The 16150-nt window shown below is 33.1% G+C and overlaps 1 protein-coding gene across 1 annotated transcript in view; it reads right to left on the reverse strand.

Annotated features, from left to right (window-relative positions):
- Positions 1-14029, reverse strand: part of Ufc1 (Ubiquitin-fold modifier conjugating enzyme 1) — a 133532-nt gene extending 119503 nt beyond the window's left edge. Inside the window, exon 1 of the mRNA XM_089598518.1 lies at positions 13788-14029. Within this exon, the coding sequence (XP_089454644.1) occupies positions 13788-13910 (123 nt within the window). The 5' untranslated portion in view covers positions 13911-14029. The remainder of the gene's footprint in view (positions 1-13787) is intronic.
- Positions 14030-16150: the final 2121 nt, after the last annotated feature.

The raw sequence follows: 16150 nt of genomic DNA on the forward strand, positions 1-16150 counted from the left end.
AATAAATTGAAATGACCGACAAGCTTAGTTAAGTTAACAATCAATGGGTCGCGACAAACACCTGATTACAGTTACTTGAGGTATAAGTGTTTTGAACCACAACCACCGCTGTTGGTAATTTATCTTTCACGATTATCAATCTGTTTGAATAATGGATACTGCAAACCTAGCAACTATTGTAGTTATTACTGACTAAAAATTACTACTACTAAACCTATTGTTAATACCACAACGTAGTAAACAATTATTTCCACCGCTCTTGTTGCAAAAAATTTGATTGAATAAATGAACTGTGCTTAGCATTAGTAAATTTTAGTAATATTTTATCTTAATTTTAATATTAAGTTACATGGAAAATCTGTAAAATTTAGATGTAAAAAAGAAAGGAAGAGCACAAGAGAGGTGAATCACCTTCCTCTCTCTTGACGCATGTAGAAGGGCAAGCCGGATGAGGGAAGTGCCAATTTTTGAGTGGCTAAACTGGAGCAGCTCTACCTAATTGGATCTTTGGCTATTGTCTTTTGCCCGACAAGCTTTCTCGCGTCATTTTTGAGACAGCGCGTGGACGAGGTTCGCTACTCCTTATAAAAAGGACCTGGAGGTTCAGAAACACACTCAATTTTAACCCCTTGAACGGTACAGTCAACAGTTAGAGTCCGTCTCTGCTACCTCCCAGTCTACCATGAGGTGAGGACACAGTTAATTTTTACCCTCGAAGGGTTGACTGGGTAGTTAGAGTCCGCCTCTGCTATTATACGGTCCTCCACGAGTGCGGTTTAAAATTCAGCATCAGACACCTCGCACTGGTTCTTCGCGTGTACGATCCTAATACTTAAAATAAAAGTAAGTTGTTCCAAAGTATTAAAGTGGTTAACTTTGTCTTTTCTCTCTTTATCGTCGTGGACGTAGTCTTAGAGTTCGCATGATTACCTATTACGGTATTGATAGATTCTAAACTACGGGAATAAATAATCGAGTTGCTTCCTACGTAAAATCTAGCGCAATCACCTCTACTTGTGATGGTATCGGTGGCTCCGAGACCAAGCGCGAATTTGAACTATAATTTACCCCTTGCGTAATCTCTACAGCAACTACCTTTACTCCTTACACTACTGGTAAACTCTAGATCGCGAACAGGACACCATTCGATACGACGCTTTAGGTAATATTGATATTGATAAACCAAAGGGGCGCCACAGTGGGCGATTTTGGGCGAAATGAATAAATTTTAACGTCAGTATAAAGTATATTAAATAGAAAATAAAATCATCAAAGTTAGTCATAAATCAGCGAAAATTCATTCCAATTTGTAGGTTAGATTTAAATTTTACTGACCTCTTTATAGTTTTTCTTTATTCTTTATCATTAAAGAAAGAGAATAAAAAAATAATTTCTTTTATAACTATCGATGTTTGCAAGATATTAGGTTTTGAGGAAAAAAAATCAAAATCGCCCACTGTGGAGCGTTGCGAACGAGTGCATCGGGATACTGCACGACAACAACTTTGAATTTTTCAAAACAGTTGTGCTCCTCCTTTTCAAATACCCCGTCGCGTAACGTAACTATCTTTTAGCCCCACGTCTCACGTACGCGCCCAGTGCGAGTCCCGAGTTATTAAGCACAAGCTTGGACTCAAATAATACGTCGCGCCGATATAAGACTATTATATGTGCCGCAAAAATACACATTTAAGTGAGAAATTCTAGAGAGGTTGTTGGAACTACTACTGTTGGCAATATATGCTTTCAAAGCAACTCACTGTCATTTGTTACATGTAAGCAAAATTATTCTGCTAAAGACGTCAAAGGCCATACAGTATCACCAGAAACGGTAGTGATATATCCTCATTTTATCATTTTAATCCTTTTCTATGCATGTATTATCATTACTGTTACAAAATATTTTATGAATAACATGTGCATTTTATTTTATTCAATAAACATTTATTAATAAAACTAGTTTTTTATTGTTTCCTAGGATTTCTTTTATACATAAAAAAATATATTCATGGGGCTTTACCCCCGTGTGACTTCCCGCGACAACCACCTACTACTATACCGAACAAAAATTATAAGTAGGCCATCAGTAGGGCCTACTTAGGCTGCCTCTCTAGCCTACTAAGGTCCTATGTTGGCAGCGTCAGGAAGTATTTGTTACACTAAAAGAAAATTGGGTGTAGGATATTACCAACTTTTTCTATATCAAGAGACCTCGATAACATTGAATGCTTAAACTACGAAGTTCGAAATATACTAGGTCAGAAAATGTTTTTGTATGAAAAAATAGTAAGCTACAGTGTGAGCACTTAATTTGTATTTAATACTTGGTTATTATTTTATAGTTCCTTAGAGTTAACTCACGAATAATACGTTCACATTGTTAACTTGATATCGGTTGTGAATTATCTTAAGGTTATATTTTTGTAACTACTCGCGATCAACAATCCCATGATAAAAAATTTTCATGAAGAAATTAAATATAATTCGTTTACAACGAAGCATGACATTTGTTTAATTATAGTACAATGTGTATTCTTATTTGTACATATTTTTATTTATCAATTAAAAGGTGGTTATGTTACGTCAACGGAGGCACATGAAAGAAATTTGGGTGTAGGATATCTCTATTCTTGGAACCACCTGTGCTCGATAAACTTCTTACTTCTAAAATTTCAAAATACGACGGACATCAGTCCAAACTTGGTAATATAACAAGTAAGAAATTTTTGAATTCTTTTGTTACCAAATTGGAAGACTTGCCGTACGTTTTTGGTAACGACCGATGTCATCGATACGCAGAGAGCACGACGCTGGCAGCGTCACACCTCGGAGTTGGTGAGCTGAGCTTTCAACTTAGGAGAGAAGAGCTTGACATTAGTTCAGGTTGCTCGGATCCATTATTGAGCCATAAAACTTCAGCATTGAATATAAAAAGTATGTATATAAACCGATTCAAATACATTGATGGGGGAGAGGAGTAATGTGTATATATATATATACATATATATATATAAATGTATATACATGTATATATATATATATTTAATGCAAATAATAATTTGAGAATAATCATGATAATTTTGTACTAGCATATTGAATTAAAATTATTAAATAATATAGTTTTCATAATAGTAATTTTTTAATCATAATATTTTACAAATTATTTGTAATTTTTCAAAAGCACTGTAGTGAAATGAAATTTCTGAAACTGTATCTTTTATTTGGATACACGTTATAACAAGGTTCATTTTATCGCATTTCATACGGCAAATTATTGTAAGTTTTTATTTAAATCTAGTATAATGTATTTTTGGTAGACGCTTTTACGAACTGCACGCGCATATGGTATGTATAGAATAATATTCGGATGTATCGTATATACAAATACACATGTATGCATGCTTATAAATCCAGGTTTTCCGATGTTACACTGTTACCTACACCCATAGCAACTCTATGTAAATATATTTTTGAAGTTCAATTTTTGGGTAGAAGATGCATTTAGATCTTACCGCAAATGGTACCTCCATTGACAACTTCTCATTTTTAGTACATTAATCCAAGTCGTGGCTGGTTTATAAAATTGACCATTTGGCACTACTTAAAGTCCAACAAAACTCTTTATTAAAATGACAGAAAATATGACCGAAATATTTCGGATCTCCACGAATCATTAGGATCCTCAACTCTGGTGAGAGTGGCAGCTGGTTAGGATTTTGATCACCTTCAAATGTGAAAAAAAAACTGATGTTTTAGGAACATCAAATAATAATTTGTTATTAGATAGGCAACATAGTTTTATAACCGTATCAAATGGTCAAATGTATTCATCTTCTGAAATTTTCGGAAAGAATTGTACTCTCGGTGATATTATTGTTACAAACGTGGAAGATAATGGTCCTGTTTTTAATCAAATTGTAAAAATTTACAGTAATTTACGTACGACATACTTTTTAGTTAGTGAAAATTAAAATATACATTTTAATTTCAAATATCACGCTTATAAAGTTGAGATAGATATAAATAGCACTCGTTAAGTTTTCGCTGAAGCTATACACGAAATAGGGCCATGTTTGTTAACAAAAATACGACATTTAGTGTTTGTTATGTTAAATATCATTTGTGGAGAAGAAAAAACTAAATTTTTTGATAAAGACATAATTTAGTTTTGTTTATTAAGTAACTTTATTTTTTTGAGAGTAAAACCTTAACATTCTTAACATGTTTTTTTTCTTATTTCTGAGAGTTTTTTTGCATAGTGTGTTTATAGAGAATAAGCTTCAAAATTTTGATATGTATAAATAAGTTTTTATATACATATATACATAAGTTTACTCTCTTTTATAGATATTTTAGTATCTATATACACTTTTTATCCTCAATGCCAAAGTATTGTGGCTCGATAATGAACCGAGCAACCTGAACTAATGTCGAGCTCTTCTCTCCCAAGTTGAAAGCTCAGCTTACCAACTCCGAGGTGTGACGCTTCCAGCGTCGTGTTCTCTGCGTCCAACGTATAATCGACATCGGACGTTACCAAACACGTAAGGCGAGTCTTCCAATTTGGTATCAAAAGACTTCAAAAATTTCTTACTTGTTATATTACCAAGTTTGGATTGATGTCCGTCGTATTATGAAATTTTAGAAGTAAGAAGTTTATCGAGCTCAGGCAGTTCCAAGGTTAGAGATATCCTACACCCAAATTTCTTTCAGTGTGCCTACGTAACATAACCATGTTTCAATTGATAAATATAGATATGTACATATAAGAATACACATTGTACCATAATTAAACAAATGTCATGCTTCGTTGTAAACGAATTATATTTAATTTCTTCATGAAAATTTTTTATCACGGGATTGTTGATAGCGAGTAGTTACAAAAATATAACCTCAAGATAATTCACAACCGATATCAAGTTAAGAATATGAACGTATGATTCGTGAGTTAACTCTAAGGAACTATAAAATAATAACCAAGTATTAAATACAAATTATTTGCTCACACTGTAGCTTACTGGATAGTAGATATTCTATTTATACGATTACTTAAATCACATCTTCTTTTGAATTATTTATGGTACAAACAGGCATAATCCCTTTTACAACAGTAGTTTTTGTACATTTGATTAACGCTTGGACTTGCATTTGCATAAGAATGTTTCATTAATAATCATCAAACCAGTTTTAATGAAAAAGAGCTAATTTGTTTATAACTTTTCTGAAAGCGGTGTTTTTTTGCTGAATTTTTACAGGTACAGTTAAGATACCTAAAAAAATGAACATACTAGTTTTGATAAAAAGGAAAACCCTATTAGTATTAGAGCTACAGTGATTTCAAACAGTCAACGATCGATTCGGCGAAATGAATAAGGCGCTCGCCTAAGGAAAATTTTAATCAATGTTTCATACTTAAATTTATTTGGATTTCTTGTTACAAATGCTTTTTTCTTTAAGAAAACATTTTATCAATAATTATTGCTAAGGAGCATTTCATTTTCTTATAGCTAATGTTACTCACCTTAGGACACATTCTTGTACAAATTTTTCTAATAAACAATTACGTTTCTAATCAACAAAGTTTGCTGACCAAAAAAAAAAATTACCAACAAATGGAATTAAAACAGTTCGGTTTCTAATTGCCAATGCTTCTTCGTTTCTTTCGTCTCTTTCGTTCTAATCACTAATCTTTGCTTGCCCAAAGGTACATTTTGTCGAAAATTTTGTACGAAATGTAATATTTATTATTATTTAATTGTTAACATATCATCATAATATTAATTATTATAATTCTTTTATAAGTTAAAACTATTTATTTACTGAGTAACATATTTACAGCAATTAAAATTTAATAATATCAAAGAAAATCAAAAGTTATGTAATAATATTAGTTGCAGAAATATAAATTTAATTTTTATATGTACTAGCGGTTGGCAACTTTTACTAATAAATCATAAAGTTTTTAATTATTGTGAGATAAGCAATTCTCTAATATTATTTCGAGATAGGATGTTCTTTAATAATTTTTAAAAATAGGACGTTTTTGAAATGTATATTTGAAATCAAACATTCTTTTATTATTTTGCGATAGAAAATTTTCAAATACATTTTTGTGACAGGTTGTTCTTTCACGTAGTTGACGAATTACTCTTAAATTTTGTAAAATAATTCAAAATGCTGTAAATTTAAATAATTAACAAGTAAATACTCAACTAAAGTTATTTATTGTTAATTTAAAAAAGTGACCGAAACAAAAAAATTATTTTCTACACTTTGTAAATAACTCGATTAAGCTACATGCAATTACTTAAATTCTGTATTAAAAATAAATTAACTTTCTGATTTTTCAAGCATGACATCGTATGGAAAACCGTTAATACATAAAAAGTTTTAGTACTTTATAATTTGTAGATTAAAAACAATTATTTTTCATTCACTTCGTTATCATGTTAGTTTAAAAACTGTCATTTCTGAAGAAATTTTTTACGTTCGATCGTAAAAAGAACAAAAAAATTTTTATCGTACATGTAAGCAAGCAAGCAGTAGTAATACTTAGACCAGCTGTTTTTTCAATTTGTATAGTAATTAAATTAATTATTGAGCAAGTAAGTGCTGGCGATCATGAGCTAGACTGTATTATATTAGTACTGTATAACTTTATTTCTAAGTTAACACTGGAAATACGTAGCGCCACTGGTTCCCCATTTTGCGTAATATTTGAATAAATTTTTAGGCGAGAAAGTGCTGGTGGTGGTTCACTTAACTATTTTTTTGTATTGTACGATAATACAAAGAATTCTCAGACAAGTTAGCAACACCGATATATTACTCAACTGTTTTTCCATTTTGTATGATAAGTTAATAAAGTATTCGGCAAGATAACTTTGGAAACGCGTAGATTAACTGTTTTTTTATTTGTATATTAACTCAGTAAATTTCAGCCAAGTAAGCGCAGGCGATGATTAGCCCAACTGTTTCCTAGTTTTTTATACTAATGAAATTAGTTTCATGATTTGTTAGTATATATCAGTGCCCTCCGGCGAATTTGGAAATTCGAAGTGATCAGTGATCCGTTGGGGGCGAAATGTAAGAAAATAAATAAATACAAGTAAAGTGTATTTAAATTTTCTTGCGTTGATTTATTGATGCGCAACGTTTCGCTGACAATATGCGTCAGCCTCATCAGGCGCAGGTACGCGAGAATTCGTAAGTTTGGTTGACTTACTCGTCACCTGTCGTGCTGTCGACTGTTTCTTACATTTCGCCCCCAACGGATCACTGATCACTTCGAATTTCGAAATTAGTTTCAGGTGCATTAGTGACGGCAATGCATAGCCTGACTGTTTTTTGCATTTCTGTAACAATTAATTTAATGTATGGGAAAGACAGTATCAGCAATTAGTTGCCAAATTGTTATAACATTTAGTATTTTTTTTTTACCTGGTCACCACGACAGCCTATTGATCTAGTCACTGGGGCCATCTACTCACCACGGATGCATGAGAGTGTATTGCCGCACACATTCATCAATCCTATAACAGATACCATAACTTGTGATACCATTGGCACAGTGAGAGTATCTCCAGTGAAACACCTTGCCAGTTAAGCTGACAATCTTTGCACTAACGGTGCATCAGGTCCACTCGCCACTGTGTAGCCTTTCGTCGGAGAAGACTCCGAATTTCAGTACGTCCACTCCTCACCGGTTAAGCTGGCGCTCCCTTCGAAGCATTGGATTCAGGCTAATTAGCATCCCTAGAGAAGCCCAATGTTTCAGGGACCACTCCACGCCGGTCAGGCCGGCGATGCCTGTCCGGCACCTGGCATCGGATCCGCTAATTTCTACTTGTAGTCCTAACACTGTTTCGTATTTACCCAGGCTCGAAGACTTGTGGGACAAGGAAAAAACACTGGAATTAATCCGAAGAAAAATTTCACAGAAAAACCCGCCCCAAAACAGCTAGGGTTGCATAGGAACTTTTTCCGATGACAACAAAAATGCAAACAAAAATGAAAAGAGAAAAGAAAAACGGCTCTTTTTATGTCTGTCACCTGTCCTCTAAAGTTTTAGTCTACTCTTGACTCCTGTGACTCGCGAGTACCTTATAAACGTAGGACATGACGTGTTGGCTGAGGCAACTCGGGTGCATTTCAAGAACATCAATAGTATCAGACTGCGCTAAGAAGCGAAATACAACGAAGGAGGCCCACCAAATAGTGCAGTCTGTCTATTTTCAGCCCCACGTTAAATTTTCACTTCAGAGATACAGTAAACAAAAAAACGTCAAAAATCGGACAGTTCCCGTAAAATTCGAAAAACTAAAACACAAATAACGGACGCACTGAGAACCCATATTAAATAGGGCCCAAAGTGTGCCAAATACGGTTTTTCCCACTTTACTCTCTTAAGGCTCGTCAAATAAAAAAAAGTCTTCAACAAAAGTTGTAGAACCATCGATTGCGGATCGATCTGTGCAAATCCGATGTTAATAAATTCAAAAATAAATTTGTAATTTGCAAAAAAAACTGAAAGAAGCGTTTTTGTAAAAAGCCCATATTTTTGTCAAGATAAATTTTTTTTTCACGAAACTTATGAAAAGAGCAGCTCTTACCTGGCTCAAAAACCACGTGTTCGAAAAATTTTTTTAAATTTTTAACTTGTTGAAAAACATTAATTTTTCGAAAAAATCATGTTTTTTTTTAAGAGCTCTATATCTTTTAGCCTCTTGCATTTTTATACTCCTTTTTGAGCTTAAATTAAAAAAAAATGTTTTTATGGTGTTTATTATTGTGCGCTTTTTGATTAATCGGTAATTGGCAAAAAATCGGTTGAAAATCGGATATTTTTGAGAAAATCTAAAAAAAATTTTTTTTTGAGAAATTTTTTTTTTTTTTTTTGACAACAGTATTGAATAGCTGATATTTGTTCATAAATTTAGAAAAAAAAACTTTCATGCACTGCCCTTTGGAACTGAGATAATTTCGTTTTTTTTTTGGAAAAAATCTAGTACCCTCATCTTTGCATACTAAAGGCTAAAATTTTCAGAGTTTTTAGTGTCTAATATGTGTACTTTTTATGAAAAAATACTAGTACAACATATTTTCTCCCTATTATTTGGAGACTTAATGGCAAGCGAAGCATACATGGTGTAACATACTATATGTATCAGTCGTGTTTATATCATCGTATTTTTTTATACTCGTTCTAGTGTTTGACAATGGAGTGTTTGTCGAGTGAAAGCGGTAAAACTCTGCTGTACGTTGATAACTATACTTTTGGATTACAAAAAAATCTAAAAAATAATCTTCAACGTTGGACGTGCACGGTTCGATCGTACAAATGTTACATTAAAGTTAATTCATCGAACAACATAGTGGAAAAATCAAGTCACCAACATGAGCACAAACTAGTTGACGAGGCCGTCAAAGATCGGCGGAAACTGTGTGGCATTCTTAAACGTAAAGCTGTTAAAGATATTTATGTTTAATCCTTAAAAATACTTTGAAATAAATTAAAAACTTTAAAGAGTGACACAATAACTGTAGACGGTGTAAAGACAATTAGTCGGAACATGAGAACAGCTCGTCGTAGTATACTAGCACCTCCCCCGAAGTCCTCATCAGATTTACACCTAGCTTTGGACAAACTTAAACCTCGTACAAACACTGACAAACTATTTCTTCTTGTAAATAATAATATTGACCATATTGTTTTGTTTTCCGCAGTTACAAATTTATCGCTGTTGTCTTTTCTTATGACTATTTTTGCAGACGGGACGACCTAAAACGCATATTAGAGGATGCAGGTTTCATTGGGTCAGAGTTGGTGTAAAAAAATTCAGAAACTTGGATTGAGCAGAGACTATAAATATAAAAATTCTGAAATAGGCAATTTTTCATAAAGCTTTTTTGGCTTGTCTTTTTTAAACCCTGACATGGTGGATGAATGTTTTACTGAAGATTTAATGACTATAATGCCCAATGATGGTAGAGTGACTAAATTTTGCGACTGTATATTAGAAAATTACGTAGCAAGTGATTCCGTATTGCCTTCAACGATTTGGGCTTTACCACCGGATTAGCTTGGATGTCTAAGAAGATTTTTCTCTCCTCGCTCCTTCAAACAAAAAAAACAAAAAAAAAAAAATTTCAACTAGCTATACTAAAAAACAGTTAAGTCGCTAACCGTAAATGCTTGCTCACCCAAAAATGTATTTAGAAGTTTAGAAAGAGGAGTTAATGAGTTACGTGATTTCAATAGTAATGGTTTTATACATTTAAAAAAATCAAGATTTATGTATAAAAGTTTATGCTATAAATATAAATTTAATTTTTATGGATACTAACGGTTAACAATCCTTACTAATGAATCATAAAGTTATATATTATTACGAGATGAGATATTCTTCGATAATATTTCGAGATATTACGTTTTTCAGTACTATTTCAAAATAGGGCGTTTTTCAAAAGTAATTTTTACATAGGATGTTTTTTAAAGACATATTTATAAAATATATTTAAATGTGAGTAAGCACCACCAAATAACGTAGACAGATTGCTTGAGTTTTATGGAGTTAGTTATATAATCACTATAGGTGTACCGACTGAGTGAAATGGCTTGCTTTTATTTTGTTAAATGTTCACCCAATTAACAGCTTACAAATATCACAAAATCACCTACGAAGTTTAGCCACCTATTATTCAATGTAATTTAGAAATCATTTTGGGCAAGCAATTATTATTATTATTATGTGCCTTGATAAGACTTCATGCCATTTTTTGATTGAATAAATATATATTTTAAGGCGTGCAGAGCTAGATAACTAACTTAGTGTGCTTTCTTGCGCTTCAGTTCTATGTTAAAATCAATAATGTAAGGTAAAGATACATGAACAGGTGATTTAGTATTCTTATTTTCCTCTTATTAGGATAAATGAATACATATTGTAAGGTAAGCAAGTATCAACAGAAATCATCAAAGGAAATCTTTGGTCAACTTATTATTTAGTTAACAGATGATATCGTAGCATAAAGTAAACCTACTGTATTGTATTGTATTGGATATTATGAGTGCCTACTAATTGCTAGAATTTTGTGTACCCTATCTGTACCTCTACCACTTTTTCTTTTTTTTCCTTAATTCTTCTCTTTTCTCAAGTATGCAAGTCTTTTGTACGAGCCGTTATTAAAAAGTTCTATTCAGACGACTTGATCATTCATCTTACTGGTTACCATGTAAAGGGTACAGCGATCGTATTGAGTATATTGGGCGTTAGTCGGCACGTAAAATAATTGACATGGGTGATTCTGTCGTAAGTGGCTCATTTCGTGCCCAGGGCTCATGCTACTACATGGAAATTAACTGAATATTTTAATTACATAAACTTAACTTAAAAGTGTTAAACTTTCGTTAAAAAAACTTTAAAGCTGATATCTTGTCTCCTTAATAAAATAATTAAGAAAACATAGTCAAAACGGTACTTCGGTACCCTATCCCTATATCAATTTCGCACTTAAAAACTCCTACTAGGAAAAAAAAAAAAGCTTTTCTGCCATATCCTTGCGCACACATTTTCAAGTTTATGTGTCGTATATTATATTTATGCCATAATAACATTAATTTTTAATCTATAAGCAAGAGTATTCATCAAGTAGCAATGACTCACAATTTGAACTTTAATGTCAGTGATAGCGGAAATCACTTTAAAAACCGTACTGTTGTACTTCGCAATACTTTTTAGTCGTAAGTTATCTAATCTCTCATTATAATAAGACAAACGCACAAGCCAAAACAGTCAATAATTCCAATCTCTTTTAATTGACACATATTTTAATTTTCAATTTTAGTGTGTACAAAAATTCTGATCGCTTCCACCAACCAGCACTCTGTTACTCACACGTATGTGTAGAATTTTTTTTTTCTAGTACTACTCATTGTCGACACATATTTCGTGAGCGGAAAATCGTTTATATCAAGTCTATGATCCGCACTTACTTAAAAGCTCGGAATGTTACTTCCGTACCCCTTAATGGTACAATTGTCTCTTTTTCTAGCTTTCGTGCATCGGAGTTTAACAAAACTTTTATCGTAGTATTGTTGAGCTAAAACATGAGATACATGTCTCGGAGTTTGGTCTAATTTGCCTTTTTTCACGAGTTTGGTTGATGTAAATAATGTTTGCAAGCCGTTGTAGGAGGTGAAGAAAAATGGCAGCAGGGTCTGCGCTTCATTTAAATGTATTGTAGTGACCGATAGGGGTGGCGTAGCGATAAAGTTGCAGTCTCATCGATCTGGAAGGTTAAGCAGAGTTCGCCGCAGTTGATAGTCGGATGGGTGACCGCTCGACCATAATTCCGCTCGCTTGCGCTGGTGATTTTTCAGATCGATTGACTATCTCTTTATCGTTACTACAACGTGAGCGGGGGAGGTGTGTAGAAGTTCAGGCCTAATGTCTATAGATTATATAGACATTTGTTCGGAACTTAGGCAATACACCGGTCGTTCCGAGATGGGTTTTTCCTGAGTGGTTTCTCCACCGAAAGGACCGATTATCCTGGCGAATGCAAAATGGAATCCCCTACACCCTTACCATCCACATGTTTTATGTCTATTTTTTAGAAATGAAATAAATTTCTTCAATTCTCAGATGCTTTCTCAGATAAGATATCAGATGAGATCTCACCTGAGACTTGAAGAAATTTATTTCATTTTTAAAAAATAGACATAAAACACCTACATAAATGTGTTTTTGTATCTACCATCCTAATGATAACACCAACGAGGTAACTTTGAATACCGTAAAATCAATTTTTAATTTTTCTTTTTTAGCATAAATATTTTTTTTAATAAATCTCAGCTGAGATCTCAGGTAAGTATTTAGCATGAGATAGTCACCTAAGATCTCAGGTGAGATTTAACAGGTGGGCTTTGTGTCCTCTAATTATGAACTTTAGTAAAGTTAAATAATTTAAGTAACTATGTACCTAGATTAACGACAAAGTGATTTACTTTATGACCTCCATAAAACTGTGTAACTTAACATGTAGAAGCATGAATGGATTTTTTAATTTATTAAGATAGGAAAAGATTCAGTTACTACAGAATACCAAATACAGTGATTTACCCGTTTAGCAGTATAATGGTTAATCTCACTACTTATTAAAAGACAAAACGCAATGTTTATGCTTAATAAAAATATAACATGTGTTTTGAATTTTTTTAAATCAACTTGTTTAATTTTGGGTTTAAATGTAGCTTACTGCACTGAGACTGGTACATGGCCATAATTCAATGACATAAAAAAAAATAATAACAATAATAATAATAATAATAATAATAATAATAAAAATGGTAACAGCAATAATGACAATAGACGTAATAATTAACATCACGACCATAAGGTAAACTCTTTAACCAAGAGAATAGCTACCACTAGCCTACTTTTCACTGCAAGATCAGCCACTGCCTGTCCCCAACTCATATCTTTGCTTTTTCATAGTACAAGAGCGGGATTTTAGGTGTACATTTCTTTTAGTCCCATAAATAGTATGAAACTAAGTTGAATAATCTTCTTAAAACTCCACAATAAGTCATAAACTCCACAACAAGATAAAGAGCTCTCTAAATAAGATTACATGTATGTACTAAGCTATGAAGTCTAATTACTGGAAAGTAAAGTTGTAAGGGAACGAGGTTGAAAAATTTGGCATGCTATGTATGAGGATTATAAATTCGATGATGTGCATGATTAAAAACAAAAAAGCAAAGAACTCTTGCTGCATAATACTTTGATCAGTGAAATGTACTCTTCCTTGAGTCTTAGACTCCAAAGATCCGTGTCTCTAGGGCCTGCTTTTGTCTTGAGCAATGGTATATTGCTCAGAGTTCTTTTGGTCGTTTCATCCACCATATTTTAACACTTGTTGACTTAACCTTATGCACAGTGTAAGATATAACATTAATCAAGTCCCAGTACCTATTTTTTAACTACAGTAATTTTTGTGAACATTTCGTATCATTTCCGCTTTCTCACACTAGGTGTCACAAAGAAAACGAACACCGAGCAGTCGAGCACCTGGACCCAGGACCACGGTAATAGTAAGATATACAGGTTAGACCAAGAGCTGAGGCCGAAGGGTGGTCAAAATTTTAACCAGCCGCCACTTTCACCAGAATTAAGGAACTTTATGATTCGTAGAAATCCAAAATATTTCGGTCATTTTTCTTTGTAGTAAAGAGTAATGTGGTAATGATAGTTGCGTCATGTAATCTTTTTCATTAACCTGCCGCAACTTACACCAATAAATCGAAGATAAAAAGTTGTCATCTGATATGCCATTTGCGACAAGATTAGAATGCATTTTATACTCAAAAACTGACCTCCAAAAATAAAGATATTGTATTCTTATCTACAATTTTATCTATAACGCCTTATCTGTTATCTTACATGAGTATTATAGATAAGATCGGGTAGGGGGTCTATTTTTTTGAAGGTCGATTCTCAGGTACAAGATGCATTCTAATCTTGCTGCAAATGGCATTTTCAGCTGACAAATTTTTATTTTCTATCCATTGGTGTAACTTGCGGCTGGTTAATAAAAAAGATTATATGGTACAACTACAATTACCACATAACTCTTCACCACAATAAAATATGACAAAAATATTTTGGATCTCCACGAATCATGAGGGTTCTCAATTCTGACGAATGTGGCGGCTGGTTAAAATTTTGACCACCCTTCGTTCTCAGCTCTTCGTCGGTTGAGGTGGACCCATTGTGCTAACTGCTAGCATAGACAAATAAGAGATATAGACTGCTCGTTTTTGTGTGCGACACTGAAGCCTGAAGCACAAGTAGAAGGAGACACAACATCGATCGTGGGTATCTGTCTTTCTCGCACATTGCCAAAGGTGGAAGAGTCCTCTCAAACGTCTCTTTCGAATCGTGCTTCAGCGCCGTACACAAGAACGAGCAGACGAGCAGTGTATATCTCTTATATGTCTATGGCTGTGACGAGGTCCCACCATAGAGGTATAAGAATGGAGCACGCAAACGTTATGTCAGCCTTCGGTGTAAGATAAGACAGGTGGTTCGAAGTCGCTCTCAACCGAAAAGCAATTGTGTCGTGATACCATGGGCAGCCACCAGGTGGCGCATGAGTAAGAAAGGCACACAAATGTATGACATCATTTTATAATTATCCACTCTCACCTGTTTTCATTTACAAATATTGAAATAAATAAAAAAATAAGGCTGTAACATTGAAATAATAAATTTTTTTCTCCAATAATTAAGTTGAAACAAGTTTCGCATTTTTTTTTTTTTTCTCTACTTTTCTTCAAAACATCTCTATTTTGTATATTAACGTATTGACGCATTCTCATATAAATATAATAATAAATTGATTTGGATATTACATCTTCTTTGTGTTGCTTACATGGATAATTAAATTTATAATTTCTTAGAAGATTTTCAACAACATAGTCATAAACATCTACAAGCTTATTGTCGGTAGCTTCAGTAAAATATTTTTCAATTTCTTGAAACAGGTTGTACAAAAGAGTATTTGCATGAATAAGTCCTCCCCTATTTCGTATATTCACTAGTAAAGCTTCTGGTTTGACAGAATTTGAATGTTTACTACTTAAAATGACTTCACAATTAATACAGGCATCCAATTTTTTCCTTAGTTTACGACAAACGAAACCAGTAATATAGTAAATTATACAACTTTTTGTTGTAGAATTGTAGTAGTCGTGGTCGGCAAAGACATCATCGCATTCAACCTCTTCATTAGTAATTAATCCATCTAGTTTTTTTTTCAATCGTTCCAAATGAATATTACTGTAACTTTCATCATTTTTCTGAAAAATAGTCTCAAGTTCTTGCATACTTATTGACGTTAATGACTTTTCTGTTTCTTTTTGTACTGTACAATTACCAAACTTTGGAGGTTTCAGAACTTTATACAGAGATAATAATTTATATAATTGCAGAAAAGTTGGCAAAGTTATATGGTCATTTTGAGCAGCAGCCTGACGTATTATACCAAAAAATTGCTGGATACAGTACAAAAAAACAACTTATTTTAAACGACTTTAGTACCTTTAAATTAAAAAGTTTAACCCCAACACACCTCTATACAATCT

This window comes from Copidosoma floridanum, unplaced genomic scaffold (genome assembly GCF_036245765.1).
Source record: "Copidosoma floridanum isolate Cflo_tuat_1 unplaced genomic scaffold, Cflo_Japanese_pri ptg000006l, whole genome shotgun sequence".
NCBI lineage: Eukaryota > Metazoa > Arthropoda > Insecta > Hymenoptera > Encyrtidae > Copidosoma > Copidosoma floridanum.